The sequence below is a fragment of the Drosophila guanche genome, unplaced genomic scaffold (genome assembly GCF_900245975.1).
Source record: "Drosophila guanche unplaced genomic scaffold, DGUA_6, whole genome shotgun sequence".
NCBI lineage: Eukaryota > Metazoa > Arthropoda > Insecta > Diptera > Drosophilidae > Drosophila > Drosophila guanche.
In genome coordinates this window covers 2,335,979-2,350,648 of record NW_022995743.1, presented here as the reverse complement: position 1 = coordinate 2,350,648, position 14,670 = coordinate 2,335,979, and the positions used below count along the sequence as shown (strand labels likewise).

General features: G+C 45.8%; 6 protein-coding genes across 9 annotated transcripts in view; 3 read left to right on the top strand and 3 right to left on the bottom strand.

Annotated features, from left to right (window-relative positions):
• Positions 1-217: 217 nt before the first annotated feature.
• On the bottom strand, positions 218-7,700 carry LOC117578440. 3 transcript variants are annotated; one of them, XM_034263959.1, is made up of 7 exons: positions 7,545-7,700; positions 6,593-6,796; positions 5,438-5,794; positions 4,790-5,379; positions 1,717-3,231; positions 1,545-1,657; positions 221-1,481 (listed from the first exon to the last, which is right to left on the bottom strand). In XM_034263959.1, the coding sequence occupies exons 2-7, from the start codon at positions 6,748-6,750 to the stop codon at positions 1,269-1,271; spliced, it is 2,946 nt and encodes a 981-aa protein (XP_034119850.1). In that variant the 5' UTR covers positions 6,751-6,796; positions 7,545-7,700; the 3' UTR covers positions 221-1,268. The 3 variants fall into 3 exon arrangements, with proteins under 3 accessions (XP_034119851.1, XP_034119850.1, XP_034119852.1); XM_034263960.1 differs by lacking the exons at positions 6,593-6,796; positions 7,545-7,700 and adding an exon at positions 5,871-5,891 and having other exon boundaries at positions 218-1,481; XM_034263961.1 differs by lacking the exons at positions 221-1,481; positions 1,545-1,657; positions 1,717-3,231 and adding an exon at positions 3,717-4,566 and having other exon boundaries at positions 7,545-7,668.
• On the top strand, positions 6,297-9,882 carry LOC117578489 (anaphase-promoting complex subunit 15A). 2 transcript variants are annotated; one of them, XM_034264022.1, is made up of 4 exons: positions 6,297-6,311; positions 9,275-9,426; positions 9,491-9,578; positions 9,643-9,882. In XM_034264022.1, exons 2-4 carry the CDS (start codon positions 9,298-9,300, stop codon positions 9,753-9,755), a joined length of 330 nt encoding a protein of 109 aa, XP_034119913.1. In that variant the 5' UTR covers positions 6,297-6,311; positions 9,275-9,297; the 3' UTR covers positions 9,756-9,882. The 2 variants fall into 2 exon arrangements, with proteins under 2 accessions (XP_034119913.1, XP_034119914.1); XM_034264023.1 differs by lacking the exon at positions 6,297-6,311 and having other exon boundaries at positions 9,226-9,426.
• On the bottom strand, positions 7,830-8,204 carry LOC117578491. Its single transcript, XM_034264024.1, has one exon. It carries the CDS (start codon positions 8,202-8,204, stop codon positions 7,893-7,895), a length of 312 nt encoding a protein of 103 aa, XP_034119915.1. The 3' UTR covers positions 7,830-7,892.
• LOC117578492 (ubiquitin-like protein 5) lies at positions 8,611-9,131 on the top strand. Its single transcript, XM_034264025.1, has 3 exons — positions 8,611-8,720; positions 8,782-8,920; positions 8,987-9,131. Exons 1-3 carry the CDS (start codon positions 8,682-8,684, stop codon positions 9,028-9,030), a joined length of 222 nt encoding a protein of 73 aa, XP_034119916.1. The 5' UTR covers positions 8,611-8,681; the 3' UTR covers positions 9,031-9,131.
• Positions 9,765-11,292, bottom strand: LOC117578459 (succinate dehydrogenase [ubiquinone] iron-sulfur subunit, mitochondrial). Its single transcript, XM_034263990.1, has 3 exons — positions 11,121-11,292; positions 10,395-10,831; positions 9,765-10,334 (listed from the first exon to the last, which is right to left on the bottom strand). Exons 1-3 carry the CDS (start codon positions 11,181-11,183, stop codon positions 9,941-9,943), a joined length of 894 nt encoding a protein of 297 aa, XP_034119881.1. The 5' UTR covers positions 11,184-11,292; the 3' UTR covers positions 9,765-9,940.
• A 1,518-nt stretch (positions 11,293-12,810) lies between these two features.
• LOC117578439 (rap guanine nucleotide exchange factor 4) overlaps positions 12,811-14,670 on the top strand; it is a 39,961-nt gene continuing 38,101 nt past the window's right edge. The window contains exons 1-2 of the mRNA XM_034263954.1: positions 12,811-12,994; positions 13,238-13,310. The gene's annotated coding sequence lies outside the window, so the exon portion shown is untranslated. The remainder of the gene's footprint in view (positions 12,995-13,237; positions 13,311-14,670) is intronic.

Below are 14,670 nucleotides of genomic sequence, written 5' to 3'. Positions count from 1 at the left end.
AGGTTTTTTGTGCACTCTGTAGCTGGAATTTCCATCATTTTTTTAAACGCTCTTGCTCGCTCTTCTTTGTTTGTTGTACCTGCAAAAAAAAACAAATTTAACTGCTGCTAATTACTTGACTGCTAATGGCTTTGACAGCCATTCATTCCTGTTGCCCTGCCCTACCCTCTTCCCACTAAGATAACGCGTTGCAATTAATGCTTTCAATGCGTTTATTGTAAAAAATAGTAGGAAAGAAAGAGAGTGGCATGCGGATAAAACTATGCCAATTAAGTGAACTTACAAGCATAAACGGGTTAGACATAGATATAGCAACGGTAAGAGTTTTTTTCGGGTACAACTATCAACTATTTTTGGGTTCTCGGCTCTTTAAACTTAACTAGAAAGTGGATTAAAGTGGATTTGTTATTTAAACTTAACTAGAAACTGGACTTGTAGTGTAGTGGGCTCTTTAAACTTAACTAGCAACTGGTTAGAAACTGTATTGGCTCTTTAAACTTAGCTAGAAGGTGGACTTGAACGAGATTGGCTCTTTAAATGTAACTAAAAAGTGAATTTGCAGTGCATCTGCTCCCTAAACTGAACTAGAAACTGGTCTTGAAGTGTGTTGGACTCCCTAAACATAACTAGAAACTGAATAGAAACTGGCTTTAGGTAGCTTTAAGTGCGCTTTCCATTGTGTGCATTCCACACTCTCTTTAGCATCTATAACTTACTGTTAGCTTAACTTAATCATTTATAGCAAGTTTCGTGCGGCTTTTGTGTGCCTTGACTCTGGGTGTACCTTAAAACGATTTTCAAAATGGCCAACATGTTAGAAATATTTCTAAGCTTAAAACTGTTATTCGGTGAGGAACTGCAGCTGACACGATGCATTCTAAGTAGAGCTGAAATAAATATTATTGGACATTTGCCTGTGGGGTGGGGTACTACTTAATCATCTAAGATATGTACAAAACACTCATCCAACTATGATATGATACAAAAACACTTACAGCCTATAGCCTAACATATAGCATAAGTAAAGAGGGTTGCTCCACGCCCTCGCGGCGATATATGGTGTAGAGTTTGTTGTTGCTCCTTCTTAAGGCACACGACATTATGTACAACTGACTGAACTTAGGTCACTAGAGTGGTGGGAGTCTGGACTGGAAAGAGGTTGCGAAATTGGGAGAGTGGGGAGTTGGGACTGGGTAGAGGTTGGGAAACTGGGTGCTTGGGGAGCCTGGACTGTGGAAAATTTCAATTGCGTTGGGTTGGACTTCAACTTAAGTCGCTGACGGCTTGCCATGCACTCGAAACCTGTACAGGCACGTGTACGTCGGCTGCCCATGATTTGTCTCAATGCGCAGCTCAACAATCTCGTAGGGCCGCTGTATGTCCACATTCTGCAGCGCAAAGTACTGCAGTGAGGCGCCATTATCCAGATACTCGTACTCCCCAAACAGCACGGGCTCCTGGTCCTTCTCGTGCTCCAGGCCCTGGGACAAAGGCAAAGAAAAAGAGTCAAAAATCAAGCTCCAAAATGGAATTTCTTCACTTACCCAAACCGTAAAGTTGCGCGGCGCCGAGTCAATGCGTCCCGTGGGGGACAGGCTCTTGGGTATGTGCTCCAGCGTGAAGCCAGTGACATAAACCAAAGAGTTGAGCTTCAAAACTGCAATAATAAGGCTTAATTTTTGCTACATTTGGAACGGAAGGAATGCTGCGACTTGCCTAGAAAGCCGGGAAAGCCCTGAAAGGCCCAGCACTCGCCCGGCTGCACATTGGGGGAGATGGCAACGCGTGGGGTGTTCGTGGGATACCACAGTGGGATGCCAAATACCGATATTTGTGCGGTTTTTGTTTGATAACTTTCAGTGCAGCGTGTGGAGAGTATTTGGCCACCTGCCGACTCCAGCGCAAAGTCCACAAGGCCCGTCTTGTCGGCATCGTACGTAGCCAGCACGGACTTGACTATCTGCCGCACAGCCTCTTCACCGACTTCCGCCTTCAGCTCTATGCTGCTCGCATTGTGTTTGGCCTCGACGGCCAGCAGAATCTCCCGCTTCAGCCGCTCACTTATGTCGCTCATTAGCACGCTGCTGGAGCGTTCAATCTCGTCGCGAATGTTGTTATTTGTGCGCTCATTCAGCTGGAGTAGCTGCTGCTCCAGATAGTCCTTTGCCACGAAGACACTGCGCACCCAGTGCTGCAGCTCGTTGTCGTCCAGCTGCAGCTCCTTGTCACCAGTCGACGACTGCTTGAAGCCCAGAATCTCCACAAGTGAAAGTTTTATCTGTTTGTTGAGCAACGCAAACTGCGAGTCATTCAACGCTGCCAACTTGGACTCAATCTCAGCCAGCAGGCCACTGAAACGCTGATCGTTGGCCAGTTCATGCTGCTGCATGCGCACCAACAGATCCTCCTGGCCGAGCTGCAAACTGCTGAGTGATTGCTGGAGATTCACGTTCACCGCGTGGTTGTCGGACAGCGCCAGCTTGATGAAGGCAATTTCCTTGTTCAGCTGTTCGATTTGGTGCTCAGTGGGCTGCGCGCCGGAGCCTTCCTTGAGTTGTTCCTGCTGCTGTAGGGCCAAACTGATGCGTTCATCAACGAATTCCCTCACCTTGGGTGCGCCCAAAATGCGTTCCAGCAAAGCGCCCAAATCGATTCGCTCCAACAGCAGCGTATAGTGGGATTCGTGATGGTTTACCTCAGTCTTGATCAGTCGCGTGATCTCTTCCAGGTTAGCTGTGGATAGCCGCGCCTCGGTCTGCCAGTCGCCAGAGCTTTGCAGTTGTAGTTTCAGCTTGGAGGCTAAGTCACTCAGCTCCTGCTCGCTGAGCGTTGCTTTGGCAGAGAATTCCTTTAGGTTCTCTTTCATTAGCTGCACAATAAACTGCACTTGTTGAGGAGACAATTGCTGCTCCCGCTGCGCATGGATCTGCCCCTGTTGCTGCAGTTTCAGCTCCACCAGCTGCTGCACATAGCTGTTGATGTGATTCAAAATATTCTCGTACTCCTCGGCGGTCAGGGCGCTCTTGATGCTCTGTTCAATGCCCGCCAGGTTGGACTTGATGGCAGCGGGCTCATCTGCAGCTACAGGCAGCTGCAGCACAGACTTCAGCGTGGCTGTGGCGCTCGACAGCTGCCCACGCCAAGTGGCCAGCAGCGTTAGAGGCAGTGGCAGCAGCGCCTGAACACGTTGCACGTAGCCCAGCTGCTGTTCCCCCTGCAACAGCGACCAGGCTGGTCGAAAGATGAAACAAGAACGAAAAACAAGGCATTATTAGTTGGCAATCAGAGTCCTTCTACATTTCCCGCCCACAACTTCTGGTTAGCTAGGACAGGGGGGGGCAGGCTTGGACTGTTCTTTGGGGGGGGGTGGGGGGTTAATGCCACACACAACACACACGCAGCAGAAATGCAGAAGGATAGAGTTCGATTCTGGCCAACTAATATTGCTCTTGTCATTATTATTCTACTTACCATTTTCGTCGCACGCGCGACTGACTCCCTCACAAATGGCAAATAAAACGAAACGATTTGTTCTGCTTTTTACTTGAATTTTAAATGTTTTTTTTTCCATTTTATTCTTCTTTTTTTGTTTGTACAAAAGACGCTTACAAAAAACGCACAAAAACAGTGAACAAAATTACATTTTTTGGGTCATGAATTAATGTAAATCTCTATCCTTCTTCCATCAAGCCTGTGATAGTTGCATTTGGTTGGGTTTGGGGTTTGAGGTTTGAGGTGTAAAGTGTGTGGGGAGTTTGTGTGGTGGGTTAGTCATGTCGTTTGTGTGTGTGGGGAGTGCTTTTATGAGCGTATTCAACAACGAACAAAATAAATGGCACTTTTTGTGGACGAAGCAGACTGACGAAGAATAATAAAAACGAATCAAATGCTTTTTAAATTTGTACTTCAATTGTTCATAAAGTAAGGAGCAAAGAGAGGAAAAAAAAAAGCAGTACACTTGCAAAAATCAACAACATTTTCCCAATTAAAAGATGAACGTTGAATTATTCGCGCCATATTCGCGGAAATGGCTTACTGCGTTTATAGAGCAGTACCAGGAGGAGGAGTGCCTGTGGCAGCCGAAGCACAGGGAGTGAGAGAGCTGGCACTGGCACTCCTCCTCCTGGTCCTGTCTATGAACGCAACAATACACCCTCAATTCAACGTTCATCTTTTTATTGAGAAAATTGTGTTGATTTTGCAACGGACCGCATTGCCTCAGCTGAGCAGCTGCTGCAGCAACTCAAAAAGAAAACGGAACGACAGCCGCTCAAGGTCTGCTCTAAATACGCTCATAATACACCTGATCATCGGACTGAAGTAATTGCCTGCCGCGTGCCACGACATTCTGGCCGATAGTTTTCAAATATAGCAAATAATCATCGGCCCAGTCACGCACGCGCACAGCCTGTTCGGCGGCCTGGGCGCGCAACGTTTCGTACTGAGCCTGATTGACATATTCGCCGACATTTAGCTTGGGCAATTCGGGCAGGGTGAAGGTGAAGGTGTAATCGGACAGGGATTTGGGTGGGAAAGTCTCATTGGGATGAAGATAATAGAACAGACCTGCAAAAAGGGGAGCGAACAAAGCGAACATTAGGCATTTCTGGTCGCTGTCTTTGAGTCAAATATGTATGCACGTGGCCCGCAGACCAGGGCAGAAGCAAAAGCTATAAATAAAACCAGCCGAGGGTCGACGACTATGCCCACTGGCTGTCAACCCAATTCAAGGTCTGGGGCGCACGTTCACATATATTTTACTCTATAGCCTCCTCCTCCTCCTACTCACCCGTCAGCAGCAGCAGCGGCAGCAAGATCAACAGCAGCAGCAGAAAACGCTTCTTGGACTTGTTCTCCGCATTCGTAGATCTCAGCAGCCACGTGTCCACACTCAGCACAGAGCCAATGAACAAATAAACGTAGCGCAACACGCGCGACAAACTGTCCCCGATGGCATGTACGCAGCGTCCCAGGAGACTGCGTTCCTGTTGCCTCTGCTGCCTGGCGTAGTACGTTTGATATGCGCTCGTCTCGGTGGCCGAAATGTTCGTCACGCGTGTCCACATGGTGGTGACGGTGCTCAGCACAACCTGAATGAGACGCACCAGCCAGAAGCTCTGCTTCTTTTGCTGTCCAAACATTGTGGCGTCCAGTTCGTCGCCGGAGTCGTAGTTGACGTACTGCTGCGTGGTTCTCGATTGGTAGCGCCTGCGTATGAGCTCCTCCTGGTCGGGATTCTGCTGGATCATAAAGTTGACGCGTTCATCATGATTGCCCAGGCTGCGACGCGACATATTGGGCATGGCCACAACACCGGGCGCCAAGTGGCGGCGATGTGGCGACAGCTCTGAGTATGTGTAATCCGTTTTGGGTGTATTGCTGCCAAAGGAGAAGAGTTTTAGCAACAGAAAATCTTTATGGAAAATACTATACTCACTTCCAGTACTCTCCCGCATTCTTGTACTCAATGTAGGCCAAGTAATCGTTGGGATTTCCCGATCTGTTGAGGCCATTCGATCGCTTGCTGTTGTTTAGCTGCTCCTGGGCGGTGTTCAGCACATTTTGTTTCGTCTCCAGCTGCACCTTGTTGTGTGGCGTTGATGTGGCGCCGCCCATTCTCATGCTGCTAACCGTTGATGTGACCGTTGTGGTGGTGGTCGAACTTTGTTTACGCTTCGTCTCCGGTTGAATGTCATCGACCGAAAAGTCCGAGGTCATTTGGGCAAATGCTTTGCTGCGTTTCTTCTTGCCGATGCTAGACTCCACCACGACGCTGCTTTCCTCGATGATTGTTCTGCAAGAATGAGTGAGGATTTTGGTTTATTACAAAAAAAAAACAATAAAATAATATTCCCATGTGCTGCGCTGACCTTCAGTTTTGTCAATGCTTGCTCGTTTTTTTCTGTGTCTAAAACGTCAAAATCAAAGCCAGAGCAAGGTGAGTTTGCTTACAAGGTGACGAACCTATTCACCACGCACTGAGCGCCGAGCGCTAGAAAGGGATAGAGCTAGCGAGACTTCCCTGTGGTGACATTACGTAAATTCACCTTGAGCTGGAGCAAGTTGTTGTTGTTGCTATGCTCTGCCAGATGTCGTCATCAACGAAACGTCGACAAAGTTTAATATTTGATTTCATTAACTGTTTGGTCAAAATGCGCGCCAAAGCCACAGAGCCGCACACACCCTGAACGGCGAAACACAAACAAACACACACACACACAGAGAGAGTCAAGCCTGCATGTGTGTGTGTACATGTGGATTTGCCTTCGTTTTCATTTGCCTGCTTTGGCCGCTACGAAATTAAATTTCGCGTCGAGTGTGAATAACAAGCAGATGACGTCATGGCCGCCGTCGCCGCGAACAAAAACACAAACACAAAAGTAGACAGCGACACCGACACCACTGCACGGAGGGGGTTATTGCTGCTTTGATTGTGACGCTGGTTTTAACTCGCGTGCACTGCCCACATGCCGCCTGGAACTCCATTTGGAGAATTCTAAACCCCCTCTGATAGCAAATGGCATGTTGAGTGATAAGCAAATGTTGTAATTGTTTCTATTTTTGGGAAGCCCTTCCACCCTTTCATACTCACTGCACATTGGGTGCCTGTGCGGACTTCTTCTTCTGATGATGCACATGCCCCTCCTCGCCGGCGTGCTCGCAATTCTCATGATCGCAGCTGGAACGTAGGAATGGGGTCTTGGAACGCGAACGCCGGCGCGTCTCTATCTGGTACGTATCATCGCTCATGATGATTAGATTCTGCTGCTGCCTCGTATGTTTTTAGGGCCGAATGCTGAAGGTTGGAATGGAATGGTAAAATGGAAAATAAACATTAAAACGGTACTTGTGTGTGTGTCTGTGTAAATCTAGGCGTGGGTTGTTTACAATTGGACAGACAGAGAGACCAGACCCACAGCACAACGGATTTCTCCTCATTATGACGAAATATTTGACAAACTACTTTATTGTTACTTTACTTCTTATGCTCGAGTGGTTTTTCGATGGTAGGGGAATGGGTTCAGGCATTTTACACTAAATTATGCAATGCAGTGCGTGTTGAAATGAGCGCAGTGTCTGGTTTTTAATTAGAATGCAATGGGAAGGAGGAGGTACGCCAAGCAGGCTGGGGGCTGCCACAAAGATTGTGTCTAAAAATAGAGCAAGAGCCATTTCGACTTGCGAATTGCTCGCTGCTGCTGCTTGCTAGTGGCCGTGGAGTGCGGTGTTCGCCAAGAGAGCGGCAACATTTCACAAAACATAAAATGGAAAGTGGGGGTACAGGTTGCCAAGCAGGCGAAATAATCAATATAAATTGACCAAAAATACATTCCACAGCCAGCCACACGCAGACGGGTAAATATATCGTTGAAATGAAAAACCCAAACAAGTTTTCCGCAGCTGCGTCACTGCCAGCGGCGTCGACAGCGGCGGCTTGGCTGAAAAAAAACGGAAGCACGCACACAGCCACACACACACGCCACACACACTCGTATACAATTTTAACTTGTGCTCAGCATAACTTCGCTTTATTGGGGACTTACATTTTACACGTACACTTTATCTCGCACTGTGTGAGTTTATGGGATTTATTGTTTAATAATAATTTTCAGCTACTTGCCAGGGCTGCTATGTTTTTAGAATAACACAAATGACACCCGAATGAGGAACTGAACAGGGGCAAAACCATCGGTAGCAGCAACGATACATCGAATGGTTTTTAGCTTACCATCGATGGGTAGTGATATCGGTAGATGACTATCGATAGAGTTCAGTTCAAAATAATAAGCAACAGAAATATATATTGCATGTGAAATGAAGGGGAGTGATTAAGATATATGTATGTATCTTTATATTTTCTAATCAATTGGTAAGTGAAATAAATAATCCAATTAGGTTCGCAGCAACTGCATGCAATAGGGGCCGGAGCGACAGCAGATCCCGCTGCAGATGCGGACATCAGTGGTTAGAGGCATTCGTCGGCAGATGTATGGTGGGATGCCGGGCGAGTAGCACTGTCGCTCGCAGACCTGGGCACCTGCTGGAACGCGCAGGAGTAAGGGCCTGCAATGACCGCGTGGCACCATCTGGGCTTGGGCGGCGAAAGGCAACAGCGTCATCAGCGCCACCAGCGACAGCAGGAGCAAAACAGAACTGGAGTTGGAGCGAGGCATTTTCGTGTATTTCTGCCGAGGATTGAACATCTGGGTTTTATATGTAGTTGTACGCGGAATCAGAGAGAATTAACCTTTTCAAGCATGGACAAAAAATCGAATACCTATAATGCAAATAAAAAACACAACAAAGGTCGCGCATCTGTTGTATTCAATTTGAACAATAAAAACAATAAGCCATAAGCAGATGTTATGATCAGATCAATGGACTGCTCCTTATTGTCAAGTCGCTGCCCAAAATGATTGAGGAAATCATAAAGTTCATTCAATAGGTCAATGGGGAAGGCACGAAGATAAGTCTTACACTCAATCAGCGACATTGTAAAATGATATTGAAAATTACATTTCCAATTAAATATAAATTAACAACGGAATGAATTTCGTTGATCGCACCAAAATATCGACACTTGTCATTATCGAAGCATAAATAGTTGCTATCGATATATCTATCACATCCCTAACACAAAGTACTTATATTATTGTGGTTTTTATTTGTTATAGACCAAAATGATAGAAATAACTTGCAACGATCGACTGGGCAAGAAGGTAACTAATAGTTGTGCACTTATAACGATTTCCTGCGCCTAATTACACGTTTATCACGCAGGTGCGCGTCAAGTGCAACCCGGACGACACCGTCGGAGATCTGAAGAAACTTATAGCGGCACAGACGGGCACAAAACACGAGAAGATTGTTCTGAAGAAGTGGTATACCATCTACAAGGATCCCATTCGCCTATCTGATTGTATGTCATTGAATTATCAGCTAGCTGTGGCAATATTTTAAATGATTTTTATTATATTTTCCGCAGACGAAATCCACGATGGCATGAATCTGGAACTCTACTACCAATAAATATGCACTGATGATGATGCTTTCAGCTGCATCACGCGGTCGTCCCTTTTTATAGCTTCTGTATAGATAAATAAACAAATTCACACAAATATTTATTCAAATTTCCTTTGTTTTTGGTCCATTCTGGTTGCGATACCTCGGCGATACCTATTCGATACCCGTGAGTCGCTGCGTGGCGTTGCCATATCGTCCAGCAGGCGTCCATCCAAACAATAACAAAAAGTGGAAATTGCATTTCTGACAGACAACAGCCGAAAATTCCTAAGTATGCCAATGATACCATTCTTTCCCAGCCTTAAGGTCTCTGTGGCCAATCGCTATTGGCTGGACATGGCGCCCGCGTCTGTTAGCGAGGAGGCACAGACCAGACGCTACGAGGATGAGCGCAGCAATTGGGTAAGTCACTCTGCGACACCATTTTGGTTCATTATTTGCAATCATTTTGGTGTTCCACTTGCAGCGCGAGTCCCTCAAAACTGCGGGCACAGACCTGCAGCCATTGGGCAAGATGCTGACAATACCGGGCATCGAGACGGATGATGAAGATGGTGAGTGGAAATGGCAGTCGTTTAAGCGGCAGTCTCCTGACTCTTTTCTTTCCTCTCCCTACAGCCAACGATGACAGCGAGGACACGGACAGTCATGACGAGGAGGATGATGAGACCAACGATCGTGTCATTCCCGTGACTCAAGACTTTTATACGCCCGAAGATGTGGATGAGTGAGGCAGACGCTTGAGTGGCTACACAATTATCTATTTATTTATTTTGTTTGCGTTACACAACGTTTCCCTTTGACATATTTAGGTTTGGTTTACTTTAAGCTTATATAAATTAAAACATTGTAAGCAAATTGGGTGAAGGATATCCCTTTGGGGCACAAACAAAAGAGGACCAGAAGAAACTTCGCTCTACTTGTGCAGCGCCGCTGTCTCCAGCTTGGGCTCCGGCTTGGAGGCGATACCCGCCAGCAGCTTCTTGATCTCTGCAATGGCACGGCCTGGATTGAGACCCTTGGGACAGGTGCGCGTGCAGTTCATGATCGTGTGACAGCGATAGACGCTGAAGGGATCCTTTAGCTTGCTGAGACGCTCGGCCGAGTTCTCGTCACGCGAATCGATGATCCAGCGGTAGGCCTGCATGAGCACAGCGGGGCCCAAATACTTCTCGGCATTCCACCAGTACGATGGGCAAGAGGTGGAGCAGCAGGCGCACAGAATGCACTCGTACAGGCCATCCAGCTTGGAGCGATCCTCCACGGACTGCAGGTACTGGGCGCGGCCCTTCTTCTCGCCAGCTTCGTTTCTATGGAAGGGATAAAGTTGATTTTTGTGGCTCCATGTGGATGATTTCTCCGGCACTTACTTGCGCTGCAGCCAGGGCTGAATGTTCCTGTACTGCTCGTAGAAGTTGTTCATGTCCGGCACCAGATCCCGCACCACATACATGTGCGGCAGCGGGTACACCTTCAGCGACTTGGACGTGTTCGTGTCGATCTTGCTGATGCACGCCAACGTGTTGGTGCCGCCAATGTTCATGGCGCAGGAGCCGCAAATGCCCTCTCGGCACGACCGACGGAACGTCAGTGTTGGGTCCATTTCGTTCTTGATCTTGATGAGTGCATCCAGCACCATGGGTCCGCAGTCGCGCAGATTGATCTCGTACGTCTGCATGTGCGGCTTCTCGCCAGCATTGTCCGGGCTCCAGCGGTAGATTTCGAACTTCTTAATCTGCGGCTCCTTGGCCTCCTTGGGCTGGGCCTGTTGATCCAGCTGGGCAGTGCCATTGCTGATGGCGCGCAGCTGTAAGAGTTACGGTAAATAATATAAGTGCTCATTTGTGTCTGCCTGTGTGTGTGGCTGTCAGCTGTAGAGTCACGCCATTAACGATTTTATCCAATTTGCTGGCTGCAATCGCGTTTACATAATCGCAAAATGTTCTTCTACATTTTTTCATCTGCGACGCATTTGTTATGACTTTTATAGGGTTTTATCTGTACCCCAAGCAGTTTTGGCCCGCCTTATATAACGGCACTGGCCGAAAAGCCGCCCGACGGCCAGGAGCCTTTGCCATCGCCCATCCTTTGCTTACCTGGTGACGTGCTGCCAGGGAGCTGGCACGGCTCAATACTTGTCTAGCTTCGTTGACCAACATTATTATCGTATTGTTGTGGCAATTGAAACGGCACTGCGTTTGCAATTATAGAACAGTTAAAATTTTTAACAGTTTTGCACTGTTTTTCTTATGGATTTTTAATAAATATCGATGTGGCAATACATCGCTGAAGATATTTGGTGGATACTTTGCATGTGATATATTTGTTGGTAATGTATTGTGGGTATCGGTACTTTTGTGCGATAAGCGGAACATGGCGGGGTGATTTTCAAATTAAGAAAATACGGACTCTGCCATATCAAGCCATAGAAAGCATGGAACGACACGATCGGACCAGCCCTGGGTAATATACCGAAATATACCCTTTCATTTCAAAATATACTGTAAATATACCGTAGATCATTTTCCACGACTTTGATCTTCTCTTTTATATTACTATCTAGTTAGGAGTCTCAGCTCTTAAACTGTAATTTTACTCGAATCATCATTCAATTCTCTACAGGATTGGTTTGTTTTCATGACATATATTTATTTTATCGATGGCACAAAAGGTTGAAACCAAAAAGTTAAAAGAAAACTCTTGAGAGCACATTTGTGTGTGGACATGATTTGTGCACGATGCCTTTGCGTAGATTGTGTTGTTTCTCCTCTTATTCTCTCACAATTTCTTTAAACCTTAATTTGTGGTCCGATCGTGTCGTTCCATGGTTTCAATGGCTTGATATGGCAGAGTCCGTATTTTGTTATTTTGAAAATCACCCCGCCATGTTCCGCTTATCGCACAAAAGTACCGATACCACACAATACTATTACCAAAATATATCACATGCAAAGTATCCACCATATATTTGATCGATAATGCCGCGGTCACGGTCACGCGGTGTTTTTACCGGTTCGGGTCGGAAAAGCGGGAAAATTGTGAAAATTCAATCGGAAAATATTGTGTTAGTGTAGTGCAGTGGAAAATACACAAAATCCTGGCAAAAAAGTGTTAATTCTACGAAATCGAAGCAGAGGCAAAACATGGCGGCAAAAATGGCAGATCAATGGCGTATAAGTGGAAATATGTGAAAGTGTAGTGAAGAAAGTAACATAATGCAGAAACGGAGCAGCGGCAAAAATTACAGAACTTAGTTATAATATGTGAAAGTGCAGTGCATCAAGTGTTTTAGAGTGTCAAAAAGTAGTCGAACTGCCAGAGAAGCACCCCAGGTCCCGTTATGTCCGTGGTATAGCCCACAATTTTTTCCTTCGATCACGAGGTTTGCGCTGCATGCGTGGGTGCGTGCGAAAGGCAATTGCAGAAAGTCTACAAATCTATTGCGTTCCCTTTCTAACTATTTAACGCAGTAAGCGGAGAGAAGATGATCAAAAATGTCTACGTGGCTTCGACGGCGCTTTCGTTCCAATATGTCTCCAGGCAAATTGTGATTATCAATAGGAAGGTATTGTGTGCAGTGGAAAATATAAAAAATCCTGGCATAAAATTGTTAATTCTACGAAGGCGAAGCATATGCAAAAAATGGCGGCAAAAATGGCAGATCAAATGGCCAATAAGTTGGAAAAATCTGAAAGTGTAGTAAAAGAAGTGTTTAATCCCCCAATGGCGAATCAGCAGCAAAAATGGCAGATGTTGGCGCTAAAAAAGGAGATGGCAGGAGGAAATGTGAAAAGTGTGTGAATGTGAAGTGTCTGTGAAAATGAAGTGCAGTGCTTGTGTCGTTTCGTATCGTAAAACGTTTCCGAAATCTCAAGCTCTGGTCCATCATTACTTCGAAATAACTGTAAAAGATCAGGAGGAGAAGGCAGCAGTTTGACCATAAAGAAGACGAGGCAAAAGGCATGCCAAGGTGAGTGAAACATTCTCTCCACTAATAAAGTCTCCTCCTTGGAGACCTTGTGCGCTGATTCTGTTTGGCAAATCTATTGCGCTCCCTTTCTAACTCTCTCATGTAAAATGAGTAGAAAAGAAGAATATGAGAAGAGCCTACGTGAATTCGTTGGCTCCATATAAGTCTCTCTTTCTCACTCTCTCTCGTTCGGCGAGTGCTGCTGAAATTGCTCTCACTTACATCTTTGTTGTTTGCTTGCAGTTATGGCGCGTAGAAGGCAGAGCAAAATGTAAAGTGGAGATTGCAAAAGGAAGATGAAAAATAATGCGGAAAGGTGAGTGCATTGCAAGTGATTGTGTTTTCTTGAAATTCCTCAAATGTGGCACATAATGTGTGCTTATATTATGATTTTAGCGAAGCTTTTCTACCTCGTTGTGCTAGCACACTATGCAATCAGATAACGAAATAACTTGTCCTTGGCAGCCCTATTCGTTGGTTTGAAACATGGCTAAAATAACCCGCGCAATTCAAATCCAACATATCAAACCAATTTTAATGAATATTCCTCTTAAAGAAACTAAATCAAAGTCATACAAAACTTTTCTTCTTGTCCGACACCTCAAATGTATCATCAAATTAAATCAGATATCCTGAGATAAATCCATTAGCAAAATTGACAAATAGCGATATTGGCAGAAGCTGTACAAAAGCCCCTTGGATGAGCAAACTTATGAGCTACAAGACTCAACCTAATGAGTGTTCATAGTGTTTCAATGACAACTTCTAATTGAGCGTGCTTTGATTGAATTTTTCGCATCAAAACGCTGGTCAAGGCAGCCACAGCGCCGCCTGGCTGACATTGTTTTTCCGTGGGCCAGATCTTTAGCCTAATGGGCACTTGACAAGTGCCGGGGCCCTAACTATTATGTAAAACTTTTTAAATGGCGTTTTGCTGGAGTACCCAGGAAAGCGGAGAAGCGACTTTGTCAATTGTTCAGTGACCTTTTCTTGCAAAAAGGAGCTGAGAGGAGAGTGGAGAAAAAGTTTTTGCGGCCTGCCGCCCCATCGCCTTCCAATTCGCACCTAGCAAAAAGCAACCAGAAGCAGGGCTTCAGACTGCTTTATGAGTGGCTGCCTCGACTGAAAAGAAGAACAAAACTTTTCTCGATGTTAAAGCAAACAGAGAGCGCCACTAAAGCTACCACTCAGGGGATCCGGGGGATGGACTCCACAGCCCTTCACCATTAAAGGCAAATAAAAACAATGGCCAGAACTTAAATAAAAACGTTTGAAGAGCGCGCCAAGCAAGAGAGATTTTATTTGGCAAGGTGCGCGGAGTGGGGCAAGGTACCGAAGTGAGGCCGAAAGAAAGAGCCTTTAGATTTATCTGCGAATTGTTCTGATTTCACTTTGAGTACTGCCAATATCAGATGCAAATGACGTCAACGATGGGCGCTGGACAAGTAATTATCGAAGCATGACCAAGAGCAGGGTCACAGGCTCAAGATTCCATTCATTTTGCTGCCTACTTTGATGGTATTTCTACATAATAAATTGAGTTTCCATCCCACAAAATATGTATCTAAAACACTTTAGCTTCAGTGTTTATTTATCATTGCTAGTTACTGGTGTGTTCGTATAACTTTGTCAATAGGGTCTAATAATAGACGCAAGCAGTACGAAAATAGCAGTTT